The 17,896-nt window shown below is 33.9% G+C and overlaps 1 protein-coding gene across 1 annotated transcript; it reads right to left on the reverse strand.

Annotated features, from left to right (window-relative positions):
- Positions 1-817: 817 nt before the first annotated feature.
- LOC139809386 (uncharacterized) lies at positions 818-12,631 on the reverse strand. The gene is made up of 3 exons (XM_071772244.1): positions 9,878-12,631; positions 3,181-3,837; positions 818-2,495 (listed from the first exon to the last, which is right to left on the reverse strand). Exons 1-3 carry the CDS (start codon positions 10,516-10,518, stop codon positions 2,432-2,434), a joined length of 1,362 nt encoding a protein of 453 aa, XP_071628345.1. The 5' UTR covers positions 10,519-12,631; the 3' UTR covers positions 818-2,431.
- Between the last annotated feature and the right edge of the window lie 5,265 nt (positions 12,632-17,896).

Here is a 17,896-nt window from a genome sequence, read left to right on the forward strand (position 1 = left end):
GTAGTGAACGTACTTTGTTTCTAAAAAAAATTACATAATTTGACGCACTCTACAGGGTGGAATAATTTGTTTTTGCAAATGACATGCTAACCATCATAAAATACGGACGTTTACTTGCAAATTAAGGAAAATAAGGTTCGTACTATTTATCTTCACAGAGTTACGGCGTGTCAAAGTTACCTATATACATTCTAGTTCAGTTACCGCCTGCATTAGCTTTACTCGATAAACACCACGGGCAGATTACTGATCGGATTTTGCTTATCGTGTGTGTATGTGTGTATGTAAGTAGAGATATGGCCGTTTGGGGTGACTATTTCAGCCATATTTTACATAAAGAAAAAAAAGCAGAAAAATACTGCAGAAGTGACAAACTGTGGGGTCTTTATCTCTGCTGACACACGCATACAGTATCAGAGTTAAACATTGACATTGAATAAGCTCCACGCGCTGGAACTCATTGTATATGCAGATACCAATAATGTTAAATGTTAACTGCTTATGTGTTATCAAATCAATATTTCCAACACAAATTAAAAAGCATCAATATTTACTATAATAATTGTTATTATAATTATTGTAATAAGATTGTACTGACAAAAAGGCAAAAGACAATTTTAATGTATGCAAGCTTATGCTAACACTTACTGCTAAGAATTAGTAGAATTACTTCATATTGACAATTGTGTTTATCTACATTTGTTACAATGTTATAAAATGAAAAAATAGTATTTAAATATTTAAATGTTCCGTTACAATTATGTTGTATATTTTCTTATTTAAACTATTGCAAGATCTGAGAAGATAATTAGAGTGAAAAAATCAGTAACAAAACAAATTAATTGATGATTACTTGCAGCAAATTTAATAACGATCTTTGATACACAATTTCGTATTTATTTCGTACATTTACTTTACAATATCGTACAAATTATGTTGTACATCACTTATTAATCGCCATAATTTTTCAAAATTATTAGTTTGTTAATTGCATGTATAGAATGTACATATGAATAAATTAATTTTATGTAACACGTGCATGGAAAGTGGCCTATCACGCACGCGTCGCGTGCGTAATGGGCCACTTTCCACGCACTTGCAACATCAAATAGGGTATGCAAGCCGTGCGTGAAGATGAAAATTCCCGGGTTCGGTTACCGCACTCGCCTTCGGTTCGTGCATCAACTCCGCAACCGTGAATTTTCATCTTCCAGCACTTGTTGCACAAATAACTATTATAAGATTTATGATTAATATTAGCAGATTTAATTCTGAGTTCAAATACAACGGAGAATTTCGCATAAACGTTTGTAATACCTTTTCTCAAAATCATGAGGTATTAATTATAAAGAGCGATTGCTAATATTAGAATAGACTCGTACATTAATATTTTTAATTATTTATAAAGTATTATTTGCTTAGAACGATTGATTCTTCATCGATTAATACAAAAAGTAAAAGTAATAGATAACAGGGCTAAAAAGAATATGTAGGTATATCATATATTATAATCAATTAATATAATCCTTGACTAATTGTGGATCAAACAGGTTTGTAAGCCGTTATTTTTTCTCAAATGTCTATCACTTTATTAACAAAAATGTGTCATTTTGCGTTATCTATAATCTTACGGTGTTTATTTCCATTTATCAATTTTTGAACAAATATAAACAAAATATTTAACCGTGTGTCAACTTTGCACAATAATTACATTACAATAATATTTAATATAACCGGAAAAATTATTATTTATAAAAATTTTATAGTAATTTATTTTGCATAGAATCAATACTATACGTTGATTAGAATTATAAATACAATCGGGATTATAAAATTAGATTACTAATACTAGAATTATTCAAACAATTTGAACACTAAAATTTGACTAGCAATAAGCAAAAATAACTATAAGTAACATTTATTTCGCCAGTCAATAATTGACACAATTGAGAATTTAATCGACTATACTGGCAATTATTATAATCGTGGTAACTAGTATAGCCAGTATAGCCAGTATATAGCCAGTATAGCCAATTAAATTCTCAATTGTGCAAAAACTATTTCGAATAATTTTTCTATATTTTAGTATCCGGATATGTTTTACAATTTTACTTTGTGTGTACAAATTATAACTCTAATACAAATGTGTACATTACATACGACGTTATACAGCACATGAATAAATTTACATATTAATATAAAGATTATAAAAGAGCATATAATGAGAGCTCAGTTACACGGCAATATCAGATTTCCTAGCAATTATTAAAACAATTAGTAAATTATACATTTATAAAGAAGTTAATGTCTAATTAATAAAAGATCGCATTTTGTTGTTACATAACGTAAAGCGATCTTACTAATTATTCGTCAAATGCGCTTGTTTGATATATTCTATTATCCAAATCACAACAGTTGCTGGTGTTATGTGTTATAGGTATGGCCTCCAGATTTCTTTAGGCATCCTAGATCCTTGTTGTCGGCTATGATTAGGTCTGTATTAAAAATCAAAAGAGTACGAATGTCATTAGAAGTACAATGATATTGCTCTCATGTATATTATTTGATTATTAAACTAAAACTGTGACTTATATTATTTATCTTTCTTAAAATGGAATATTTATAAAATTATTATTTAGATTCCATAATACTTGCGCAGTTACTCGTTTATGAAAATATTTATACCAATTACTGAATATGTAAATAATATATAAATAACAGCATATCTGAGTTAACAGAAGATGATGTAAAATTGTTTAGAATAGTTATAATTTTATTTAACTCAAGTAATTATAATAATTTATAAAATAATACGTTAAATATTGTATTCAAATTTTATATAATTTTTTATTTCTAAATGTTAAATATGTTATTTTCTAATGTTAGTTATACTAAAATATGTAATAAAATATATCAATTACGGCTATTCTTCCGAAAACGTCCGTGCTCCGATTTAGGTGAAACTTCGTGAATAGGTTCCTTTTAGATAAAAAAGACATATACCAAAAGAATTTTTCGCGACTCAAAAGTTAAGCAACTTTTTAAATATTTTTGGTATATGTCTTTTTTATTTATCTAAAAGGAACCTATTTACAAAGTTTGACCTAAATTGGAGCACGGATGTCTTCGGAAGTTTTGCCTTAATTACTAAGGAAAAATACTAATATTTGTGACATTTACCTCTGCTGATCTTCTTGATTTTCAGAACGTCGCTCATGTCTATCATTATGAAAACTTGTGGACGCATAATTTCCTGCAGTTACAGGTTGTTGTATCGTTGCATTTACGTTATAATGACCAGTTTTTCCATCAGATTCAGAGTGCTTGTTTATATTACGACACTTAGCCCGATGAAATTTTAAATGCTCTTCACATTGCATTCTTCCATCAAATGTGTCAATAGACCAACTGCAATGTTTGCAGTTTGTTTTAAAATTTTCCGTGTCGACTGTAAAGTGTTGCGATAGAACACTACAGTTATACATTTTTTCTCGTATTTTATCCATCATTTTTATATGTCTATTCAGATGCCTCTCTAAATGGTTCTTATAATATACACGAACAGCTTCTCCACAAATTATGCAATTCGGAATATACTTCTGATCGTGTGTGAAATATCGCCATGGCGAGCAGTTTCGTATTTCGTCTTTCCATATAAAGTTGCCTTCCGTGGTAAATATATTATGCATATGGAACAAGTGTGCTTCTATAGATACTGCACTTACTTTAAGAAGTTTCGGACAATAATAGCAATATATACCTTTTTTGGGGGGTAATTTATCGCAAACCTCCCAAATATTTTTAATATAAAGTATTTGAGCTGCCATTATATCCGCACTATGTCACGGAGAATGTCTAACTAAATGTGCCATGTACTGACTACGCCAAGGAAAATATTCGAAACAACCGTTTGATGAAGGTTGAAAAGAAACATGCGAATCTTTCTTAAATGTAAATATTGTAGACACAAATAATAGTTAATAACATCAGATGGCTTCATCGGGTGTTTTGGTAACAGCGCACTAGCGTTTGAAGAAGTGGGAGTGAAAAGTATTGCTCTGATTGGTCGCCGCGTGTATATATAGTGCGTGCTGCTGTTCACGTCGTTCACGACCGTAGCAGTCTAAGCAGACGAAAAATCAAGCAATTTATGCTTTAATAATTAATTTTTCTACGAAATGTGCGGTAACCTTCCCTTTTCTTTCGCTCATTTATTTGTAAATTATCAAGTTACATGTGCATATTTTTTTTCCTTATCATTTGCATTTTTTTGCACTTATTTCATTCTAAAGGTATGCAATATGTCATTTCTGTTAAAAATACAGCCAGTTTCATGAAATTTTAATATGTTGTTCTGGAATGCAAAATAGAATTATGTGAATTTTTTGGGAATTTTTCACCGTCCCGTTTTGAAAAAAATCTACTCCAAAAGTTGTACTTTTTAAATTTTTGGAGTAGATTTTTTTCAAAACGGGACGGTGAAAAATTCCCAAACAAATTCACATTATTCTATTTTGCATTCCAGAACAACATATTAAAATGTCATGAAACTGCATGGCTGCATTTTTTTTGTAGCCACTGAACCTTCTTAATAACATCAGCTATTTTGTTGTTTGATTCGGACGCGGCTATCTTCAATAAAGTATAATTTTAATTTTGGTAATTTTAACCCGTGTCGCTCTTTTTTTAATTATTCTTTACTCGTTCAACGTTTAGATTGAGATTTATGTTTTATGCGTTTTTGACAAACTGAAATGTTATAGTATAAAATTGTATGAATTAAATAACTTTTTTTTTACTTTCCCTCTGTATTAATCAATGTATCGTAGATTATATAAGAATTAGTGTTACATACATATAATATATATCTATGTAATTTAAAAATATAGAATTTTTGTAATATGAAAGCGATTGATATTGATGTAAGTACTAATATGAGTGCGCGAAATTTGCGCACTTTCTTGGTTAACTTTAATTGATTCTAACTTTGAACACAGAATTTAAATAATCAGAATTTGACATAAATTAGATTTATTTGTTTATTTACTTTAAATAATTGTAATATTATTGCTAAATACAATAGTCGACAAAATTATCGCAACATTCAATTCATATCAAAATGTTGCGCAACTGCAGATAAGCATATATTTCCAGAAAATTTGTCGTATTTGAAAAATAATTGAATTTTATTTTAAAAGATAAATAACTTTGTACTTTAAATAGCATTTGTTAGATTTCGAATTTATTTTTTCCTTCTCCCACCATCTCTTCCAAAGTACTTTAGTAATGGACGTACTTTGTTTCTAAAAAAAATTACATAATTTGACGCACTCTACAGGATGGAATAATTTTTTTTCGCGTATGTAATGCTAATCATCATAAAATACGGACGATTACTTGCAAATTAAGGAAAATGAGGCACGAAAGTGCATGGTTGGAGGATTACGTCAGTGTTGTGTGAAAGGTAGGAGAGAATTTTTTTTCGATAAAAATGTATAGAGGCAGGTGGAAGAGGTGGGGAGGAGTTACGATTATAAAATAAATTTAATTTTTTTACATAAAAAATATCTGTCACTTCAAATTCGTCTTTTCTTATTCAGAAATTCTTTTTCTACAATTCTTTAAGTCCTTAAAGTCCTTCTGTACCATTTAAAAACTACCAAATTTGCGGCGACAAAATTAAGTATTCCTATTTAATTAATAATTATCTCATATTTTTTTTATTTGCACTACTTTTAGTTTTAATTTGCGTGTTTGATCATTAAGCTTCATCAATTTGTTCGTGAGTTATGCTTTTCAAAATAAAACGACTCGTAACGTGTGTTTGTCAACATATAATTGTTGTAAAAAAATATTTAAATAAATTATTTCCAAATGTTCTTTATATTGATTTTTAGTCGAAGGTACAAAGATATTATAATAATTTTGGGGGAATTTTTCAAAGTTATTAACATTTTTAAAAACGCGTGTGACTCGAAAGTGCATGGCTGGAGGACTGATGTGCCAGAAAATACGTTGGAGGAATGAGTGTTAAGTAACGGTAACGATAAAGAGTTTCTTTTATAAAATAACTTTTCTACTCTGATTTCAATTTAATTAAGATTTTAATAAAAAAGTATATCCGTCGATGTAATTCCGGTAGCACATACACGTTCCAGAAATGTTTTATGAGCGTTTTTCCGAAACGTTTTATAACCGCTTTCTAGAAACGTTTCTCATAAGTAACAAAGTCCATTCGAAAAACGTTCGATGGAACGTTCCTTTTCCGATAAAATAACGTTTAAAAAACTATTATAGAAACGTTTTATTTTAATGATAAAGATATTTTAAATAAGACATTTAAAATTCCTACTTTTCATGTCTTTTGACCGTATAAGAAAATGTCAAATTGTTTTCTTCTCTTGCTTCCGTTTCCATTCTTCCGCTGCCATTATATCCGCACTATATCACAAAGCACATCTTTCTAAATGTGATATACTAACTACCCCAAGAAAAATATTTAAAAAATATGTTTGATGAAAGTTGAAAAGAATCATGGAATCTTTTCTAAATGTAAATATTGCACACACGAACAATTGCTAATAACAATTATTTATTGTTTGACTTGGACGCGGCTAGTGGGAAGGCAATGAAGGCATTTATGGCACCGTGTGTATGTACTGTATAATATTATGTATAATATGATAAATAAAACACATAATTTAAATATTGGTAATTTTGAGCCGTGTCGATTTATTTCTAATTATTTGATCCCCATAGTTCAATATTTAGATTGAGGTTTAATGATTTATAACAAACTAAATCATTACTTACACCGCCTGCATTAGCCTTACCCAAGGAGCAGTTGCTGATCAGATTTTGCTCATCGTGTGTGTATGTGCGTATGTGAGTGTCAGCAGAGATATGGCCGTATGGGCGACTATTCCAGCCGATCGACGCCATATTTTACACAAAGAAAAAGAAGAAGAAGAAGAATACTGCAGAAGTGACGAACCGTGGGGTCTTTATCTCTGCTGACACACGCATATAGAATCAGAGCTAAACATTGACACTGAGCAAGCTTCACGCGCTGAGACTCATATACATATATGCGTGTATCAATAATGTTAACATCTTATGTGTTATCAACGTAATATTTTTACCACAAATTAAAAAGCATCAATATTTACTATAATAATTGTTATTATAATTATTATAATAATTAAGATAATTGTACTGACAAAAAAGCAAAAGACAATTTTAATGTATGCAAGCTTATGCTAACACTTACTGCTAAGAATTACTTTATATTGACAATTGTGTTTATCTACATTTGTCACAATGTTATAAATTGTTTTTTTTTATTCAAATACATAATTTTTATTGCCACTTTAACGAATGGGGTGGCGTCTCTCCTCAATTTACCCTAAAATAAAAAAATAGTATTTAAATATGTAAATGTTCCGTTATAATTATGTTGCATGTTTTCTTATTAATGTAAAACACATTTAATGTAAGTTTAACATTTAGCATATTTTTTATTTAAAAAAAAAATATATTGTACAACTAATTGGGAAAAGTGGTCGATTCTGCACACTCATTTGGGCTTGACCACTCTTTCCACGAGTTGTTCACACTATTTTTCCTAACAAGAGCGTGAAACAGGCCGCTTTTCGCGCTTGTTTTACAATTTCATTTCTCCACTAGTTGAGAAATGGCTCCATTTTTCAACTAGTGGAGAAATGGATTGTTTTGCTAACTCAAAACAAGCGCGAAAAGCGGCCCATTTCACGCTCGCGTTAGGAAAAAATAATTTTTTAATGATATACATGCAACAGAAATATGAATCCGTAATTGTATATGGAAGCAGAAATATATTGTAAGATCTGAGAAGATAATTAGAGTGATTGATGATTACTTGCAGCAAATTTAATAACGATCTCTGATACACAATTTCGTATTTATTTCGTACTTTTACTTTACAATATCGTACAAATTATGTTGTTACGTCACTTATTAATCGCCATAATTTTTACAAAATTATTAGTTTGTTAATTGCATGTAGATAATGTATATATAAATAAATTAATTTTATAAATTTTATGATTAATATTAGCAGATTTAATTCTGAGTTCAAATACAACGGAGAATTTCGCATAAACGTTTGTAATACCTTTTCTCAAAATCATGAGGTATTAATTATAAAGAGCGATTGCTAATATTAGAATAGACCCGTACATTAAAATATTTAATTATTCATAAAGTATTATTTGTTTAGAACGATTGATTCTTCGTCGATTGATACAAAAAATGAAGGTCATAGATAACAGGGATAAAAAGAATATGTAGGTATATCATATATTATAATCAATTAATATAATCTTTGACTAATTGAGGATCAAACAGGTTTGTAAGCCGTTATTTTTTCTCAAATGTCTATCACTTTATTAACAAAAATGTGTTATTTTACATTATCTATCTTACGGTGTTTATTTCCATTTATCAATTTCTGAACAAATACAAACAAAATATCTAACCGTGTGTCAACTTTGCACAATAATTACATTACAATAATATTTAATATAACCGGAAAAATTATTATTTATAAAAATTTTATAGTAATTTATTTTGCATAGAATCAATACTATATGTTGATTAGAATTATAAATACAATCGAGATTATAAAATTAGATTACTAATACTAGAATTATTCAAATAATTTGAACGCTAGAATTTGACTAACATTAAGCGAAAATAACTATTTCGAATAATTTCTATATTTTAGTATCCGGATATGTTTTACAATTCTACTTTGTGTATACAAATTATAACTCTAATACAAATGTGTACATTACATACGACGTTATACAGCACATGAATAAATTTACATATTAATGTAAAGATTATAAAAGAGCATATAATGAGAGTTCAGTTACACGGCGATATCAGATTTCCTAGTAATTATTAAAACAATTAGTAAATTACACATTTATAAAGAAGTTAATGTCTAATTAATACGAGATCGCATTTTGTTGTTACATAACGTAAAGCGATCTTACTAATTATTCGTCAAATGCGCTTGTTTGATATATTCTATTATCCAAATCACAACAGTAGCTGGTGTTATATGTTACAGGTATGGCCTCCAGATTTCTTTAGGCATCCTAGATCCTTGTTGTCGGCTGTGATTAGATCTGTATATTTATACACAGAGTAATTAAAAATCAAAAGAGTACGAATGTCATTAGAATTACAATAATATTGCTCTCATGTATATTATTTGATTATTAAACCAAAAGTGTGACTTATATTATTCATATTTCTTAAAATGAAATATCTAAGGAATTACTATTTAGATTCCATAATACTTGCGCAGTTACTCGTTTATAAAAGTATTTATACCAATTACTGAATATGTAAATAATATTTAAATAACAACATATCTGAGTTAACAGAAAATGATGTAAAATTGTTTAAAATAATTGTAATTTTATTTAACTCAAATAATTATAATAATTTATAAAATAATACGTTAAATATTGTATTAAATTTTATAAATTTTTTTATTTTTAAATGTTAAATATGTTATTTTTTAATGTTAGTTATATTAAAATATATAATAAAATATATTAATTACGGCTATTCTTCCGAAAACGTTCGTATGCTCCGATTTAGGTGAAACTTCGTGAATAAGTTCTTTTTAGATAAAAAAGACATATACCAAAAGAATTTTTCGCGACTCAAAAGTTAAGCAACTTTTTAAATATTTTCGGTATATGTCTTTTTTATTTATCTAAAAGGAACCTATTTACAAAGTTTGACCTAAATTGGAGCACGGATGTCTTCGGAAGTTTTGCCTTAATTACTAAGGAAAAATACTAATATTTGTGACATTTACCTCTGCTGATCTTCTTGATTTTCAGAACGTCGCTCATGTCTATCATTGTGAAAACTTGTGGACGCATCATTTTCTGTAGTTACAGGTTGTTGTATTGTTGCATCTACGTTATAATGACCAGTTCCTCCATCCGATTCGGAGTGCTCGTTTATATTACGACACATAGTCTGATGAATTATTAATTGCTCTTCACAGGGCATTCTTCCATCAAATGTGTCAATAGACCAACTGCAATGTTTGCAGTTTGTTTTAAAATTTTCCGTGTCGATTGTGAAGTGTTGCGATAGTCTGCTACACCTATTAATTTTTTCTCGTATTTTATCCATCACTTTTATATGTCTATTCAGATGTCTCTGTAAATAGCTCTTATAATATACACAAATATCTCTTCCACAAATTTTGCAATTCGCAATATATTTCTGTTCGTGTGTGAAATATCGCCATAGCGAGCCATCGGATTCGTCTTCCCATATAAAGTTGCCTTCCATGGTAAATATTTTATGTATGTGGAACAAGTGTGCTTCTAAATATAGTACACTTCTAGCTTGAGAAGGTTTACGACAAACCGGACAATGTGTAGCATTGTCTAATTCTTTGCAAATCTCCGAAATTTTATTAATATAACGTATTTGAGCTGCCATTATATCCGCACTATATCACGGAGAATGTCTTACTAAATGTGACATGTACTGACTACGCCAAGGAAAATATTCGAAACAAACCGTTTGATGAAGGTTGAAGAGAAACATGCGAATCTTTCCTAAATGTAAATATTGTAGACACAAATAATAGTTAATAACATCAGCTATTTTGTTGTTTGACTCGGACGCCAGCTATCTTCACGTGGGAAGGTATTTATGGTACCGTGTGTATGTACATACGGTATAGTATTATATGTATATAGTATGATAAATAACGTATAATTTGAATCTTGGTAATTTTAAGCCGTGTCGCTGTATTTCTAATTATTCGACCCCTGTTCAACGTTTAGATTGAGATTCATGTTTTATGCATTTTTGACAAACTGAAATGTTACAGTTATAGTTAGTAGTAAAGATTGGTATAAAATTGTATGAATTAAATACTTTTTTTTACTTTTCCTCTATATTAATCAATGTGTCGTAGATTATATAAGAATTAGTAGTGTTACATACATATAATATATATCTATGTAATTTAAAAATATCGAATTTGTAATATAAAAGCGATTAATATTGATGTAAGTACTAATATGAGTGCGCAAAATTTACGCATTTTATTCTTGGCTAACTTTAATTGATTCTAACTTTGAAACACCGAATTTAAATAATCAGAATTTGACATAAATTAGATTTATTTGTTACCTTAAATAATTGTAATATTATTATTAAATACAATAGTCAACAAAATTATCGCAACATTCAATTCATATCAAAATGTTGCGCAACTGCAAATTACCCTGCTTTCGGGGGAAGAGCGGTAGCCCCGAAATAGTTCACGCATACGCTTATCACGCGAACCGAGGTTTACCCACACCCCCCCTGCTTTCGGGGGAGGTGCGGTAGCCCCGAAATAGTTCACGTATACACTTTTCACGCGAACCGAGGTTCACCCACACCCCCCTGCTTTCGGGGGAGGTGCGGTAGCCCCGAAATAGTTTACGCATGGGTTAGTTGACGCGCTTTAAGGGAGGTTTCTACCTTGTTGGGTCAAAAAATGCATTTTTATTTTTTTGCATTATCGGACAGATCCATCCTTTAAGAAGATTAGCAGATTATATGTAAGTATTAAAATTTTTATTTTATACCCAAAATAAACTATGGTAAAACTTTAAACGCGTTTTTCTCGAAATTACATTTTTCAAGTTTACGGAAGTCCTCCAGGACGCTCTAATTAACCAATCGACTTGAAATTTTGCAGACACGTTTACAACACGTGTGTCTATGTCATGAACCACGATTATTAAAAAACATTGAAAAGTTTTTTTTTTATAACCAATTATTTGCAAAAAAATTGAAAAAGTCGACACCTAAGTTTCAATGTCTCGCCATTTTATCATTTTTAATTTTTTTTTCTTGATTTTGGTTCATGCCATACCCAGTGTTATATAGAGTAAGAATATGTTTCATTTTTTTGTTTCATGTCACTTGTTCCGGCAGCAGTACTTCCGTAAAGGCCGGTTTTCACACGCAATGATTGGTGGCGCCAGGCCGCGCCAGTCGACTAACGCCAGTAAAAATGCAAGTGTAAACACTTGATACAAACTGGCGCTAGTAATGTGGCGTTTACTGGCGGTTATTGGCCAAAGCATATAACCTCAAATTTGGAGGTTATATGCTTGCTGTCATTTACTGTGTGTTTAATAAATGTTAATATTTTCCATATTATACGCCAATCACTGTGTAAATACTTGTGAGTTTGCTAGTCGGTTCTGGCGCCAATGAATGCCAGTCAGTTGGCGCCACTAATCATTGCGTGTGAAAACCGGCCTTAAGCCTCGCCAGCGTGCCGTCGTCATCGTGTCTCCCTCTCTCCTCCTTCGCATGTGGCTCATTGAAAAAATTTGTACTTATTTAATAAAAGCTACTTATGCAGCACACATAATTTCAACTTGCTATATTCAATAGTTTTCTAAAAAAAAATTCGTAAAAAAATGCATTTTTTGACCCAACAAGGTAGAAACCTCCCTTAAATAATTAAATACTGTTAAAGCGCGTCATCTAACCTATGTAGATTAGTGACGCGCTTTAAACAGTTAAATACTTGCAAAGCGCGTCATTTAAATTACGTATTTTCCAAACTTTTTTTGTTAATAACTTTTTAACGAATAACGAGCGACGGCTAAAACCTTCTGAAGGTCACTCGGGGTCATGACCTTGACAACATATATCAAGGTCATTGAAATCGGTGAGGTCGCCAAACTTTTTTTGTTAATAACTTTTTAACGAATAACGACCGCCGGCTAAAAACTTCTAAAGGTCACTCAGGAGGGTGACCTTGACAACATATGTCAAGGTCAAGGTCATCGGCAGGTGGGGTCTTTTTATGCAAAATTACCGTAATTTTTTGAATCTTCTATCTCGCCGTCTATCTCGCCGTTGAAAGTAAAACAAGAATTAGGTAGAACTAAATACGCGAATCAATTATTTCGTTTAGTTTACTCGATTATATAGATAATTAAAATCGTATAAGGCATGATATTGTGAAATGTTTAAACGTTTGTCAAATAACATTTATTATCGCTTAAAGAAATAATTAAGCGATCAAACGAACTTACCTAAGTGACGTTCGATCGTGATTATATGAAAAGCCTCGTCGAGAGATTACAACTGTAGTAGTAGTCCGCCTTGCGGGCAGATCGAGCCACATCTTCAGAGCCAAAAAATAAGAGATGGCGCCTCGCGACCCCTCCGTCGCGGCGCCCGTCCATGATACCTTCATTAGTTTAGAGATATTAGTGAGTGGAAATTGGTAAGGGATCGGGATATGAGTTCTGGGTGGGACTGAATCTCTCGACGAGGCTTTTCATATAATCACGATCGAACGTCACTTAGGTAAGTTCGTTTGATCGCTTAATTATATTCAAGCCTCGTCTTCGAGATTACAACTGTAGATGTTTAGAGCTCAGTCTCAATTTCCACTCCATTCCCTAATAGTCGTCATTTGCTTTGAGGAAGAAGGAGACAATAATTTACTTTTTCTTGTTAGTCTCAAGAACTGATCTTGCAAACGTCCAGTCCGGTAGCACAGGCCGGTTATAGAAACGTGTAAAGACGTTGGACTTCTTAGATCATCCTGCTGTTCGGTGTATGGTGTCTACGTCCACGCTTTTCAACATAACTGCTGATGTTGTTGCGTGTTTCGTACTGTACGCCGAGAAAAGTTCCGTGTCAATGCCTGCCTGTGATAGGCAGAATTTAATCCATCGAGCCAGTGTTTGAGATGATGCTGGCCTGTGGGGCCTCTTAACAGTTACAAAAAAGTCTTTTTTCTTTAACCCTGATATCTTTAGTTCTTGAGGTATAGGCTAAGACTGTGGTAGCCACACAAATCTTGGGTCTATCTGGAAGAAAAGGTAACGTTAAAAAAGGCTGAAAGTTACCCGGTTGAAAGGTTTTAATCCTGTCCGGAATCATTATTTCCACCATAGCTGTGCTCTGGGTATTTGATCCACTCTGATCAGTGAAAAGGTTTGAAGTCTATGAGCCGTACTTAAGGCGAGGAGGATAACCGTTTTCTCACCAAGTTGTTGAAGATGTAAATCTTCATTTGTAGGTGAGTTTTCGAGAAAGGATAGAACCACTTCTGGGTCCCAGGTGTGACTGTATCTCGGTCTAGGAGGGCGTATTTTATAAACTCCTTTAAAAAAATCGTTGCACTGCCTGGTTTCTCGCAAACTCCTCTCGTGAGATCAGTGCAATTGCCGATCGTGTAGAATTCAATGACTTGTAAGACGCTCCTTCGGCGAACTGTATGGTCAAGAATTCAAGTAACTCCCTGGTGGATGCCTCATAGACGTCTACCTGGTTTTCGTGACAGAAAACCCATCTTCTCAGACTAGAGTTGTATTGCTTATGAGTAGCTTCAGTAATTGACTCGACCAGCATGTTGGTAGTCGTCGCTGAAAATCCTCTTCTCAGGTATGCCTACCTGATAGTTTCCCTGCCACCAGGGTAATCCGATTGGCAAGCGAATGGTGAATTGTCCAGGGATGAGCGGTCCATTGTGGCACCACTACAATGCTTGTTGCCTGGTCATCGAATATTTTTCGAAGGGTTGAAAGGATTAGAGAGCAGGGAGGAAAGAAAAAAGAGAAAAAAAAATATATAGAAGAATCTGTCGCTTCAACTGATTATAAAAACATCCACTGATAAGGCACAAGAATTTTTACGCTAGGAACAAAATCTTTGCATTTATCGTTTATGCAAAATGCAGAAAAAAGTCGATCTCGGGCTTCCCCAGGCGAGCGACTAGATGATTAAAGGCGTAATCAGTAAGTTCTTATTCTGTACCAATGTTGGTGTATCGAGATTCGCGCTCCGCCTCTGTATTTTCTTTAGAGGGTATACGAGATGCGAATAACCAAAGATTCTTAGATTCGCACCATTGTCGAATCTCTCGTGCCAAGTTATTCAGTTTGGGAACTCTAGTATCTCCTATCCTATTGATATAGAATATAGCTGTCGTGTTATCTACTCTGAGAAGGATTTCGCAATTTGACAGATTCTGAGCGAAGCACTTGAGAGCTAATGAGATCGCTAGCAATTCTAAAAGTTTATGTGATTAGTTCTCTTATCCGCCGACCAAGGACCTCCTGTTGAATTACCTTTCCAAGCGCTCCCCAGCCTGTTCTTGAGCATCAGTAGAGATCGTGGCACTAAAGATCTTTGTTTTGATTGGGTCACTTGAGAACATAACGTGGCTATGCCACTACTCAAAGTCAGAATTGATCGAGAGACCGTCATCAGAGTTTTGAAATTTCCGTCGTTGATAATTGATCTCGGCTGTTTCTCTCTTTCGAGATTTTTTGAGTAAAGAGTACCGTATTTATGGCAGGACAGCAGGAAATCAACGTACCTATAAAGCTGGCGAATTCTCTAATAGTGCAGCGTGTTTCTGGTTGAAAACGCTTAATTATATTCTTGGTAGCAAGCCGCTTTCTGTCCGGCAGATCTAGAGTAACTTTTCGGAGTTTAATACGAAACCTAGATACTCGCAACGAGCGGCGGGAATGAGCTGGCTCTCTTCCCTGTTAATGATAAAAACCTAGCTTTAAAAATAGGAAACACGTCGTCTGTACAATAACTTGCCATTCTCTTTGAGATGATCCTATGCAAAGGATGTAGTCTAAATAAACCGAAGAAATTAGACCTTTAGAATGAAGGTAGTTTACTACCGGTTTCCTTATTTTGGTGAATGCACAAGGACAGGTGGAGAGCCCAAAGGGCATACATGTAAATTAATTGATAAAGCTTACCACGAAAAAGAAATTTTACGAACTTTCTGTCCTGCTGGTGAACAGGAGCCAGGAAATGAGCGTCTTTAAGATCGAGCTTAGCCATGAAACAACCCGGAGAGATTAGTTTAACTGCAGTTCTAATATCCGTTGGGTTTGTCCACTAGGAAGTATGTGGAAATAAACTGGCCCTTACGAGGGTTCGATGGCTCCCAGTTCCTGTAAATGCATGATTGCACATTCTAGTTGAGAATATTCAGATTCAGAAAAAAAAGACGGCTCCGGTGGAGCGGATGATTGTACAGGAGAGAAAATGAAGGGTATTTTATAACCTTTTTTAATGCGTTGTAGTACAAACAAATCTGAGCCAATCGACTCCTACTCACGTAAGAAGTGTCTCAGGTTACCTGTAACGCTTTTTACCTCTACTTTTTTGTTTTCTGAGTGGCTGTCTGCGCCGCCGGCGTAAACTAAGTCGAGCTCTTGTTCTTTTGGGAGCTCGATTGGTGCTGGTTTTGTTTATATTGACCCGTCCTGTGCTGACCTCGAGGCTTGAAGCCCGTTTGAGATTTCTTGAACCTGACAACGTACCGGGGCTTTTGAGTTTAAATTTAAAGTGCCCGGCTTTTTTTTTTTTTTTTTTTTTTTACTAGAAGATACAAAGGCTCTTCTGACGTTTGAAACAAAAATCACGATGGATTTGTATCATCAACTTTCCCGAGTCACATAGCCTACGGAGAAGCTCGAGCTTGTTTATTTCTTCATCGACCAGTAGACTGGAAATGGCAGAACCTAAGGCGACCAGAGCAGAGCCAACCATGTTTTGTGTTGCCACAATTTACTGATCTCTCTGGATCAGGGTTGCTGCAGACATAGCTGCGATCTCCGGATTTAATTTAGGCGCCTCGAAGAAACATTTACTCGATTCACGAGGATATTGGTCCAGCAGTTTGTCCATTTCCTCTTTACCGACCCCTGTGTTTAGAGCCAATAACTCCAGTGAGCCTCGAATTTTTCTTGGAGGACGATTCCAGCATTTTTAGGCTTGGAGGGGTCGGCTCCAAGAATCTCCAGCACTTTCGGCTCGAGGCCTGCCTCCTCTGTGTACTCCACTTCCTCAGAGACAGCAATGACTTCGTCTGTACCTGCCCTGAGCTCTTGCAGAATCGCTGGAGAATTTGTGTCTAGCACCGATGCGTCTAGCGCGGTTGCGTCTTGCGACTTGCAGAGGGGAACAATATTAATTTTTTCCCTCGCTTTTATGATCTGAGCCGGTGTCAGATTTACCTGAGATAACCTGCATTTCTCAGGATTATTTTCCTTGTTATCTATAACAAGAGAATTCAGAAAAGGAAAAAAGAGAGGTTAGGCAAAAAAAGAGTCATTCCTCAAAGGATGTGCTCTGCCTAAACCTCGAGGCTGACCGCGGTTCTGTCTCTAGGATCGGACCAAGTCGCCTGATTTATATTAAAGAATTTTAGAAAGATAGGTTAGGCGAAGGAGAGTCTTCCCTCAGGGGGTATACTCTGTCTAACCTCGAGGCTGACCGCGGTTCTGTCTCTAGGATCGGACCAAGTCGCCTCGTTTGTACTAAAACATTTAGAAAGAGAGGTTAGGCGAAGGAGATCTTCCCTCAGGGGGTATGCTCTGCCTAAACCTCGAGGCTGACCGCGGTTCTGTCTCTGGGATCGGACCAAGTCGCCTCTTTTATAGTAGGATAATGCACTGACCTTTATTTTTCGATGATATCGGTCTCGGCATATCGTCGAATAAACGTTCGACTTTCCTATTCAATTTTTGGATCTTCCGCAGTATTTCCGCTTTCCCGTCGCGGTCTTCGTGACTTCTTTTCCTATTATATGTTTGGCCATTTCGAAGAATTCAATGCGGAAGGAATTAACTTACGAAAGAAAGGGGCTCTTGTGTGTGACTTGCTCGCGCACAAGAAAGACAATGAAGGTATCATGGACGGGCGCCGCGACGGAGGGGTCGCGAGGCGCCATCTCTTATTTTTTGGCTCTGAAGATGTGGCTCGATCTGCCCGCAAGGCGACTACTACTACAGTTGTAATCTCGAAGACGACT

Source organism: Temnothorax longispinosus, chromosome 3, assembly GCF_030848805.1.
Source record: "Temnothorax longispinosus isolate EJ_2023e chromosome 3, Tlon_JGU_v1, whole genome shotgun sequence".
Taxonomy (NCBI): Eukaryota; Metazoa; Arthropoda; class Insecta; order Hymenoptera; family Formicidae; genus Temnothorax; species Temnothorax longispinosus.